Source organism: Echinops telfairi, unplaced genomic scaffold (genome assembly GCF_000313985.2).
Source record: "Echinops telfairi isolate 266 unplaced genomic scaffold, ASM31398v2 ScPeMD7_19;HRSCAF=73, whole genome shotgun sequence".
Taxonomy (NCBI): Eukaryota; Metazoa; Chordata; class Mammalia; order Afrosoricida; family Tenrecidae; genus Echinops; species Echinops telfairi.
This window is the reverse complement of record NW_022103916.1, coordinates 3526696-3538276: the sequence shown is the minus strand read 5'-3', so window position 1 is coordinate 3538276 and position 11581 is coordinate 3526696. Positions and strand designations below refer to the sequence as shown.

Sequence of the window (11581 nt, the reverse complement as noted above, 5' to 3'; positions counted from 1 at the left end):
AAATATATGTTTTGCATTTTTGTCGTTGGTAGATCATTTTGACTTGATCATTTTATAAATAGCTTGCATGCTGAAAAAGTGTGAGCACCCCTGCACTAGGATATGCTTGTTTGCCTCCTGTGCCTTGTCTTCTCTACCATTCATCTCTAAGCGGAGTACTCTCTTTGGCTTGTTGTAACTACCTCTCTTCTCCCCCCATAGGAGACCTGCCCACCTTGTGTGGATGACCTCCTGTATATCTGTGATGATGTTTATCAGCGAGATGAGGTACTTGCCATGGAAACTAGCATACTGAAAACCCTCCATTTTGACATCAACATCCCTACTGCCTATCATTTTCTGCGCAGATATGCTAGGGTAAGATAGAAGAGGCACTTCTTCATTCTCTCAGTGACTGGTTGGTTTTTCGTATGCCAAGAATGGACGTCTGAGTAGTGATAAAAGGGAAAGGGGACAGCTAGAAGTTTCTCCTCCAATTAAAGGTTAGCAAACTATAAAGTTTGGGGAGTCAAATTGTTGGTTTGGAAAGCATAGTCATATATTTTTTTCAAAAAAGATGTTATTGTGGCTTCAGTAAAAAAAAATTATACCCATGCTTTGCAAACCAGCCATTTGTTCAGTAACATTCGTTAACAGTTTTCACAATGCATTATCAACATTCTGCTTAATTGCATTCTGTTTGTTCCATGCCTATCAAGTTTTCAGGTAAGGGAGGAGGAATGTGGAAAATATTTCTTTAACCAGGTAGTAACATATGAGTGGGTGATTTTGGGAGGATACTAGCAATGTGCTATTTCTTTACCTCGGTATTGGTTATCTAGCAGGTAACTTAATAATTATTGTATTCTATATGTGAATTACTTACTTTTCTCTACGTATGTCTATGTATGTGTGTGGCAACAATTTTCAAAAGAAGGTCAAACACGAAAGAGTTCTTTGACATCATGGATTATCGATTGTGATGGAATAGGTCAAACTCAGAGTTGGGGGACTTTGGGTCTTCAAAGGAGAATTCTTACAAAAAAGGTCAGATAGAAGGGTACCACAAACACACTTTAGAATTTGTTTAATGGTGGCAAATTCCACAGCTGGTTTATAATCTGCCGATAAAGAGTCTGTGCGTTGGGGGCTTGGACCTTAGAATGAATCATGGAGGCAGGAAAGGTAAATGTCTCATGTAGAGCAGGGGTCCTCAAACTTTTTAAGCAGGGGCCAGTTCACTGTCCCTCTGACCTGTTGGAGGGCCAGACTATAGCTTAAAAAAAACTATGAACAAATTCCTATGCACACTGCACATATCTTATTTTGAAGTAAAAAAATCGAACGGGGCAAAAACACCTGGCGGGCTGGATAAATGTCCGCGGTGGGCTGCATGTGGCCTGTGGGCCATAGTTTGAAAGGCCGTGGATGAGATAAGCGAAGAGAGTGGGTATAGCAGAATCTTTTGACTTTGCCTACTTTTCAAGTTGGTTGTTGAGACTCTCTTCTTTCTACCTTTAGTGTCTCCATGCCAGCATGAAGACCCTGACTCTGTCCCGCTTCATCTGTGAGATGACCCTGCAAGAATACGACTGTATCCAGGAGAGGGCTTCCAAGTTAGCTGCTAGTTCCTTCCTCCTGGCCCTCTACATGAAAAAGCTTGAGCACTGGGTATGGGCATATAGGGGGTGAGATCACGGGATTCAAAAACAGTGCTGTCTCAGGGAGAAGATGTGGAAAACTAGGTGAAAAATGACCACATACCCACAGTTATGAATTTGTTAATATTAATGAACACAAAAAGTCCAATATCTGGTGACTGATCTTTGAGAAGGAGAGAGTAATTTTATTGCAAAGTACTGAGCAAGTATCCAGGAGATCTAACTCCCTTAATATCTGGCTTTTCACTTTTATAGGTAGTATATACGGGAAATTATATATATATATATGTATATATATACCTATTCATAAAATTTCTTTGAAAATCTCACATTTATGCATTTGGTGGCAAATTGGGGTGCATGTGCAGCAGACATATGTTCTATGTTCAAAAGATGACTTTATGGGGGTGGTTCTCCTGAGGGATATGTCATAAGGTCTCCTTTAGAACACAGAACAGGTCCTTTTTAAACCATCCCTCTGCCCTGGTACCTAGAAAATTCTGGTGCCCGCTACTGATGTAAAAACCTCCACAGTTTTATGAACTTGGAAAAGTCAGGATGAAATTTCCTATGCTAGTAAAAACATTCAATCAAAGACAGTGATGATAATGAAATGTTAAAACATTGAAATACTACTATACCGATTGGCAAACACTTGGTTGACTTAATCCTCTCAATTGCCTTTCTCACGATCCAAGAGTTAGAGTCTCACTTAGCATAGGGTCTACAGAACTGGGACTCCAAAGTGCTGGTCACACCCATTATACAATAATTATATATTTTGAATACCACTTCTAGTTTTCAAAGCTAACTTTTCCTCTCATGAGCTGTGTGAACACGTGAAGCTATTTAAACTCTTAGAGCCTTAATTTCTCAACTGTAAATAGGAGTAATAGAGCTCATAAGATTGTTATGAAGATTAAATGAGCTAATACACAAAGTGCTTAGAATACTGTGTAACTCATTTTAAATGTGATTTAACCATGGAAATATCTGATATGTGAATACTATATCAAGAAAATCAAGAAAAATAAAAGGATCCAAATTTGACCAACAGTTACCATAGGTTAAAAGGGGGCATTGAAGGATTTAGGATAGGATCGCAGAGATAGAAGAAGGGTCTGCTTCCTAAAGTAAAAATTGCTGTTCTTGTTGCTTCTACCAGGCTCCTACCCTGGAATATTATAGTGGCTACAAGATCTCTGATCTTTATCCCTTGGTCAGGCAGTTGAACAACATGCTGACTTTTCGATCTTGTGACTCAAGATTGAAAACTGTGTATTCCAAGTATTCTCACCGGTAAGTACCTGTTGAGGTTGGGGTTGTATTTAATCCTGGGGAAACCTTAAAGCACTAGGCTCAGACTAGCCTCATTTAAGGGGGAAAATGTAGAGAAAATTTTCTTTTGTGTTCTAGGGTTAAAGCATGATCGGGAACCTGGGCCGTATGTCCTACCTGTCACATGGAACATTTTGGACTATTTCATATTGAGCAAAACTCTCTCTTTTTTTCAGAATCTTCTTTGAAGTCGCCAAAATACCCACCTTGGGCATGTTGAATTTGGAAGAGATCTTGAACTGATTCTGAGATGAGTCTAGCAGCCTAGCAGCAACCATCAGAACCAGGCACACATATGTATTCTGTACTTGAATTTGTCTTTTGTTTGCTTTTTTACATTTTTTTGTTTGTTTGTCTTTTCCAAAACTGATAATTTTATAAATGTTTTCTATGAAAGAGGAAAAAAATTATCATAATATTGAATTGTAAATTTAATTAAAAATTGTTCTTGTTAAAATGGCTCACCGCTCTTCTTATTGCCCAGGAAAGTGCTGTGAGGTTTTGTTCTTTGCCTCAGGCTATGCCTCAGAGTCTAATTTATGTGATTTTTCTCCTTTCTTAGGAGATTTTACCCTAATGCAGAGGTTCTTAACCAGTGGGTCACGACCCCCTTGGGGGTCGAACGACCCTTTCACAGGGTCACCTGATTCATAACACTAGCAAAATTATAGTTATGAAGTAGCAACGAAAATAATTTTATGATTGGGGGGTTGCCACAACATGAGGAACTGTATTAAAGGGTCACAGCATTAGAAAGGTTGAGAACCACTGCCCTAACGGAAGGAGGAATTGAACTATATGTAAACTGACAAATGGGTCTCTACAATGAAGACCCGAAGCATGGTGCCCAGTCCAAGCAGAGAGCCCTAACGCAATAGATAGGCCTCGGTGTTCAGATCTGAGAGTAGCTGATAGTGTGGGCATTTAGCTTTCCCATTCACAAATTATACTTTTTGCTAGATGCTAAAGGAGGTCTTTTGGGGGAGGGAGGGGGGCAGCAAATTTTGAATTGACATTCATTGAAAAACTGCATGTACATTAAAACATCTTTATAACATTTCCTCATTATAAGATGACAAATATGCAAATGTGAGTTCTGTCAAAGTTAGAATGTTGGGTATTAGGGAAAAAATGGGGAAAAAATCTATACCCTTATTTTATCAGTTGAGGTGTCCCAAAACTTCTAGTAAAAAACTGACACAATTTCATCCAAGGTCTCAAGTTGATCTTTGGACACTGAAATCATAGCATTACATGGAATAGTTTTCTAGACTTACTTCAATACTCAGGTGTGAGGGGGGAAAATCTGTCTAAAATTCTGAAAGTTTTCTAGTTGGAATTGGTGGCAACTCTCTTCAACTATATTATGATTAAAGTCCACAGTGGTTTTCTAAGTAATGAAATATTAAAGTTCCCTCTAACTAGCCAGAGAAATGTACTCAAGCCAGAAGAATAAATAAATAATTCTTATATTTCTTCTTTGTGAGCCAGAAGACAGATCCTTGGGCAACAGTGTTTCAAATTGATAATTTAGTCCCACAGAGAAATTTCTGCCCCATGGAATATTTTGACAGGGACATGACTGGGTATAAGCCTTTATCTTCATTCTTATACTCAAGAAAACTAGGGTCAAGGTCTTACTAATTTGAGGCCAGTTTGAGTGTTTATTATAAAGGCAGGGTAATGTGATTGGATATTTGAGACTACCTTTGGAGAAAGTATACAAAATAATGGAAGCAAAGACTGATAACAGCCCCTCTAATTAGTTCCTAGGTCATCTAAATCTCTCACTGATTCCTTACCACCATGGTGCTAATCTTAGAGAAGTGAAGAAGTCATCCAAGTATTGGTTTTTCACTATTTTCTGCAAAGTTTCTCTTCCTCATCCTCTTTCAACACCTCCTATCACAAGGAAATATCAACCCAGCAAACAGCTAAGATAAAATACCAAGTGTTTAATGGAGGAAGTGAGGTTTTACCCAAATATCCCATGAATCAATGTTTTAAACAATACAGAATTATGATTAGTTGACAACATAGGAAATAATACTAGGAGAAATACCCAGAGCCCTGCAGTAGAAAGAACTCAAATTTCTCTCTGTAATTCTTACTTCACTGATTGTGAAGAAGAAGGGATCATGAGCATGAACATCAATTCTAACCTCAAAGCAGTCTTAACATTACTGTTGGCAGTAATCCTTAATGGTAATAACTTTCCAGGTATTTGAAAATGCTTCACTCTAGTCCTGAAACCAAACTTACTGCCATTGAGTTGATGCCGACTCATAGCAAGCTTATAGATAGGGTAGTACTGCCCCTGTGCATTTCCAAGATCCTAACTTTTTACAGGAGTAGAAAGCCTTCTCTCTTTCCCATGGAGCAGCTGGTAGTTTCAAACTGCAGACCTTATGGATCACAGCACAATACATAATCACTATGCCACCAGGGTTCCCGTTTTGAGTTAAAAGTCAGACTGTGCTAATCTCCTCCTTATTATACATTGCCTTTCCCTTCATCCATGTTATTATCTTTCATAGGTCATATCAGAAGGATTCAATATGGAAACACCACTAAGTGAACAAACTGCACTTTACCTTGAACTCATCTATAGCAGATTTAAGCAACTGATATATTCCTTTGGACTAAAAGTTGAAAAGCCCTATTGTGAGAAGAAGCAGATGACTGTTATCCTAAGGTTATAGAATTGGTAATCTTTGATTCAGATCTCTTGCTTTGAGGGCACTCAATGAATGGGGATCTGGAACTACCATATTTACCCCTTTGATGCCCTCCTTGTTGAATGGAAATCTGATGTGCTTGGTAAACTTTCACCCTTGGAACCCTTGTCTATTGCTGGTTGGAATACAAAGTGGTACAACCACTGTAGAAACAGTTCCTTAAACATCTGAACATATGACTATGTTAGTCTGGGTTGACTAGAGAAACAAATTCATAGATGCACTCGTGTGTATAAGAAAGAGCTTTGTATATAAGAGCAGTTTAATATTGAGAAAACATCCCAGCCCAGTCCAGATCAAGTCTGTAAGTCCAATATTAGCACACATGTCCAATACCGATCTATAAAGTCCTCTTCGGACTGACGAAACACATGCAATGACGCCAAATTCAGGAAGATCACAGGTCAGTGGGTGGGAAGTCTTGTGGATCCAGAGGCATTGTAAGCATCTCAGTGCTGGCAGGGGTCTCCACATGGCTTCTCCAGCTCCCAAAATTTCATCAGTGTCAGTCCATGTGTCTTCTCAGGGATGTCTCACAGGGAGGAATACAGGAGTTCCCAGAATCCTTAGGAGAAAGCCATGCCCATACACAGACCCCTTTAGCTATCACCTGATTGATAGCCTGGACTCCACCCCTTTACTCCTAATCCTTTCAAATTGACAAATGATTATATAACTACCACAATGACCGTGTTGTTTTGTTGTTGAATGTTCTTGAGTTGGTGCAGATTTATAGTAACTCTATATAGAACAGCATGAAACACTGCCTGGTCCTGCACCATACTCAGAATTGTTATGCTTGAGCTCACTATGTCTATCTTGTTGAAGGTCTTCTTTTTTATCTCTGACCCTCTACCAAGCATGATGTTCTTTCCCAGGAACTGGTTTCTCCATGCCCAAAGTGCCTATAATGAAATCTCACCATCCTTGCTTTATTCAGTACAAGAATCTTCTGGCTGTACTTCCTATAAGACATATGTTTTTGTTTCCCTGGCACTCCGTGATACATTCAGTACCCTTTGGCAACACCATAATTCAAATGCATTACCCCTTTACCCTTCCTTACTCATTCTCTCCTTTTCATATACATATGAGCCAGTTGAAAATATCATGGTATGAATGAACTACATCTTTGTCCTCAAATTGACATCTTTATTCTTTAGCACTTTTAAAGAAGTCTTGTGCAGCAGATTTGCCCAACACAGTCATTTAATATATTTAATGTTGCTTCCATGAGCATTGATTATGGATCTAAGTAAAAGGAAATGTTGGACAATTTGAATCTTTGTTTATCATGATATTGTCTATTGGTCTGCTTGTCAAGATTTATGTTTTTTTAACATGAGTCATAATCCAAACTGAAAGACTCAGCATTTGATTTTCATCAAGTGCTTCAACTCCGCCTCCCTTTTAGAGAGCAAGGTTGTGTATGTAATACACGTTGTCAGTAAGACATCTTCCCGTCCTCAAACTGCATTTTTCTTCACATTGTCTAGCTTTTCAGATTAGTTACTCAAGCATACAGGTTAGTGAAAAGATGCAATCCTGATGCACAGCTTTCCTGATTTTATTTTTTATTATTTTAATAGTAGTTTTATTGACATATCTTAGATATTCCAATATGTCCTTTTACATACAATTCTGTTGTTCAGTCAGTCCCATTAGGTAGGGTTATCAATGCTATCAACTCCCCTTTACCTCCTTCCCAGACCCCACTCACTTCTTGTGCCCTCAGGAACCATTACTCCTGCCACTGTCTCTGAGGGGTCAACTATCTTGACTACCATGTACCAAGTGATCTTAAATATACACATAAACATACCCAATCTAACATGATTCATGAGGCATAACACATAAAGACCTTAATGGTAAAGGGAAGAAATCTTAAAGAATTAGATGATAGTTATGTGGTTCATCAGTGCTATTTCGCACCCTGAATTTGTTCATTCCATGTAGCCCTTCTGAGAGGGACTGACCAATTATCTTGCAGTTGGATCTTGGGCCTCCACAATGATTTGGGCCTATCACAATGATTTGGTTGTGTGCTTTTGAACTTCTGATGCCTCTTCCCATTGACACCTCTTGATCACAGTCTGATGTGCTTCTTCCATGTGGACTTTGTTGCTTCCCTGCTAGGTGGCCGCTTGTTTAATTACAAGCCTTTAAGACCCTAGATGCTATGTCTTTTGATAGCTGGGCACCATTAATTTTCTTCATCACATTTGCTTATGAACCCATTTTATCTTCTGCAATCTTTCAGGGAGGTGAGTATCATACAATGCCACATTATTAGAACAAATTGTTCTTATGAGTGTATACTGAGGCAAGATTTAAGTAAAAGCCCAGAGTCCATCTGCTTCCTTGTTGCATATGTTTATATATACATATATAAACAAATACACACACACATATATTTTTCTTCCTCTCCCCGCCACCCCACTATTATGTTTACCCATTGTTCATCTCTCAGTAAATTCTCTCAGATACAATTGATGAAACATGACCAGAAAAGCTACACACTGCTTGCCATCAATTTTAGAACACTTACCCTGTACTTGTCACTGTTGACTCCCTGCTCACTGCCCCTCCCCTCCACCACATCCCCCAGGAACTGTCAGTCCAGTTTCTGTCTCCATAAGATTGTTTATCATGCATCACTTGTCCAGCTACAGACCACACCCCCCCAAAATACCGATAGCCACATGTCTTACAGGGATCATTATATAAAGCACTCCACATTCCCTTCTTCTATTTGAATGATCTACCACTTGTCTTTCAGTTTGTCTTTCTGTGGTGGCATGTGTGTTGTTGTGATGCTGCCTATGTAACTGGTGTTTTGAGTGCCAGCAGGGTCACCCAGAGTGAACAGGTTTAGGTGGAGTTTCCAAATTAAGAACAGACAGCAAAGACGGACTCGTATCCCCACTTCAGAGGAAGAATCCACTGAAAACCTTATGCATAGATTTGAAACATTGTCATATATTGTTAGGTCCCATGGAGTCGCTTCCAACCCATAACAACCTGATGCACAACAGAACAAAGCATGTCTCGGTCCTGCAACCTCCTCACACTTGTTCCTATTCTTGAGCCTATTGTTGCAGACATGGAGTCAATCCATCTTCTTGAGGACCTTGCTCTCCTTCTCTCCTCCTCCATTTTCCCAAATATGTCCTTTTCCAGAGGCTGGTCTTTCCTTACAACATGTCCAAAGTATGTAAGATGAAGTCTCGACATCCTTGCCTATAAAGAGCACTCTGGCCTTATGTTGTCCAAGACTGATCCATGACAGATTGGTTTGCCCTTTTAGCAGTCCATGGTACTTTCAAGTACACCCTTGTTTTCCCGAATACTTTAAAGAGGTCTTGTGTTGAAAATTAACCTAATGAAATGCATCTTTTGATCTCTTGATTGCTGCATCCATGAGCACTGATTGTGGGTCCACGCAAGACAAAATCCTTGACAACTTTAAACTTTCCTCCACTTATCATGGTGCAACAAGTTGTGAGGATTGTGGTCTTCTTTACATTGAGTGGTAATCCATACTGAAAGCTACAATCCTCTATCTTCATAAGCTAATTCTCTTCATTTTTGATGTATTGTAAGCCTTCCTCCAATCCAGATGCTACACTGTTTCTCATATAAGCCAGCTTCTCTGATGATTTACTCAACATATGGATTGAAAAAATATGATAAGAGGATACAACCTTGTCACACATCTATCCTGATTTTAAACCATGCAGTATTCCCTTGTTCCATTCACACAATTTCATATTGATCCATGTACAAGGTCCACACAATGAAGTTCTCTAGAATTCCCATCATTCTAAAGGTTGTCCATAGTTTGTAATGATCCACACAGTCAAAAATGTCTTGGCATAGCCAATAAAACACAAGTAACTATATCTCACTATTTTTACATCATGCAAGATGGTGGGTAAAAAGGCTAAGAAGAAGCTGGCCACCAAGGAGAAGAAGTTGTAAGTCAAGAAAGCAAATGCCAGTGGCCAAATTAAGAAGGCTAAGATCAAGGGCAAAAGATCAAGAAGGGAAGCACTACTGCAATCGAAACCCCATCCTAGTTAGAGGAATTGGCCAGTATTCCCACTCTGTCATGTATTCCAGAGAGGCCATGTGGCCAGATCCAGGGTTGAAAAAAAGGAGAAGGTCCTAGCTATGGTCACAAAGCCAGTTGATGATGACAAAAATAGTGGTACCTCAGTGGTTAAGCTACACAAAATGCTTCTGTATTTATTAACCTATGGAAGATGTGCCTCAGAAGCTGTTGAGCTACTGCAAAAAAGCCATTCAGTCAGCACATGAGACTGTGTACCAGCATCACCCCAGGGACCATTCTGATCTTCCTGATGGGACACCACCGAGGCAAGAGAGTGATTTTCCTGAAGGAGTTGGGTAGTGGCTTGATGCTTGTGATTGGACCTCTTTCCCTCAATCAAGGCTCTCCACCAAATTGCTATCAGTGGTGTGAAAATACCCAAACATCTCGCAGATGTGTACTTCAAGAAGAAGCTGCATAAGCCCAGATACCAAGAAGGCAAGTTCTTTGACACTGAGAAAGGAAATATGAGATCACAGAATAGCACAAGATTGACCAGAAATCTGTGGACTCACAAATTTTGGAAAAGATCAGAGATGTTCCCCAGCTCCAAGGCTACATGTGTGCTATCTTTGTGCTCACAAATGGAATTTATCCTCACAAATTGGTGTTCTAGACTTCTTGCAAAGAACCTAATTAAATAATCAAGTTAGACAAAAATATATATATCTCTGGTTATTCTCTGCTTTGAGTAAAGACCCATCTGACATCAGTAATTATATCCTTTGTTCCACATCCTCTTCTGAATCTGGAAGTTACTTGTCAATGTACTGCTGCAACCATTGTCAGATATTGAGGGCCTAACGAATGCAAGTAGAACATTATCAAAGATAGTGCTAGAGGATGGGCCCCTTGCGTCCAAGGACACTTGAAATGTAACTCAGGATGAGCTGATTTTTCAGAGTGGAGTTGACTATGGGCTATGACTAGGGTAAAGCCTGTGGGAGTGGAGCCTTTAGGATCTTCATTTACTGATAAGGCACAACTCAAAGTAAGGAGAAACAGCTGGGGAAAAAAAGGAGAAACAGCTGCACGAATAAACTAATGATTGGAACTTGAAATGTGTGAAGTATGAATCTAGAAAAATTGAACTCATCAAAGATGAAATGGAACGCATAAAAAATCAATGTCCTAGGTATTAGTGAGCTGAAATGGACTGGTTATTTTGAGTCAGAAAATCATATGATTTACTATGCTGGTAATAATCAAGAGGGATGGTGTGGCAAACATTGTCCAAAAAGGGTATTGAAAAATCAATCATGAAGTACAGCACTCTGTGTTATATATAACTGCCTTCGAGGGAAGGCAATCAATACAATTATTATTCAAATTTATGGACCAACCACCAAAGCTAGTGATGAAGAAATTGAAGATTTCTACCAATGTCTTCAGTGGAAATTGGTCAAACATGCAATCAAGATGCACTATATTGGTGATTGCAATGAAAAAGTTGAAAGCAAAGAGGAAGGAATGATAGTTGGAAAATAATGGACTTTGTGATAGAAACTAAGTTGGAAATTGCATGGTAGAATTTTGCAAAACCAATGACTTGTTCATATCAAATACCCGTTTTAACAACACGAAAGAAGACTATACACACGGACTTCCCCAGATGGAATACACAGAAATCTATTTGACTGCATCTATGGGAAGACATGATGGAGACATTCAATGTAATCAGTTAAATCAGGCCACAGGCTTATTATGGAATAGACCATCAAATTCCTCATATGTAAATTCAGGATAGTGCT

The 11581-nt window shown here is 39.2% G+C and overlaps 1 protein-coding gene and 1 pseudogene across 1 annotated transcript in view; both read left to right on the top strand.

Annotated features, from left to right (window-relative positions):
• Positions 1–3369, top strand: part of CCNB3 (cyclin B3) — a 70162-nt gene extending 66793 nt beyond the window's left edge. Inside the window, exons 7-10 of the mRNA XM_045288270.1 lie at positions 202–357; positions 1501–1650; positions 2806–2939; positions 3155–3369. Of these exons, the coding sequence (XP_045144205.1) occupies positions 202–357; positions 1501–1650; positions 2806–2939; positions 3155–3221 (507 nt within the window). The 3' untranslated portion in view covers positions 3222–3369. The remainder of the gene's footprint in view (positions 1–201; positions 358–1500; positions 1651–2805; positions 2940–3154) is intronic.
• A 6274-nt stretch (positions 3370–9643) lies between these two features.
• On the top strand, positions 9644–10446 carry LOC101658604 (annotated as a pseudogene).
• The last annotated feature ends 1135 nt before the right edge of the window (positions 10447–11581 follow it).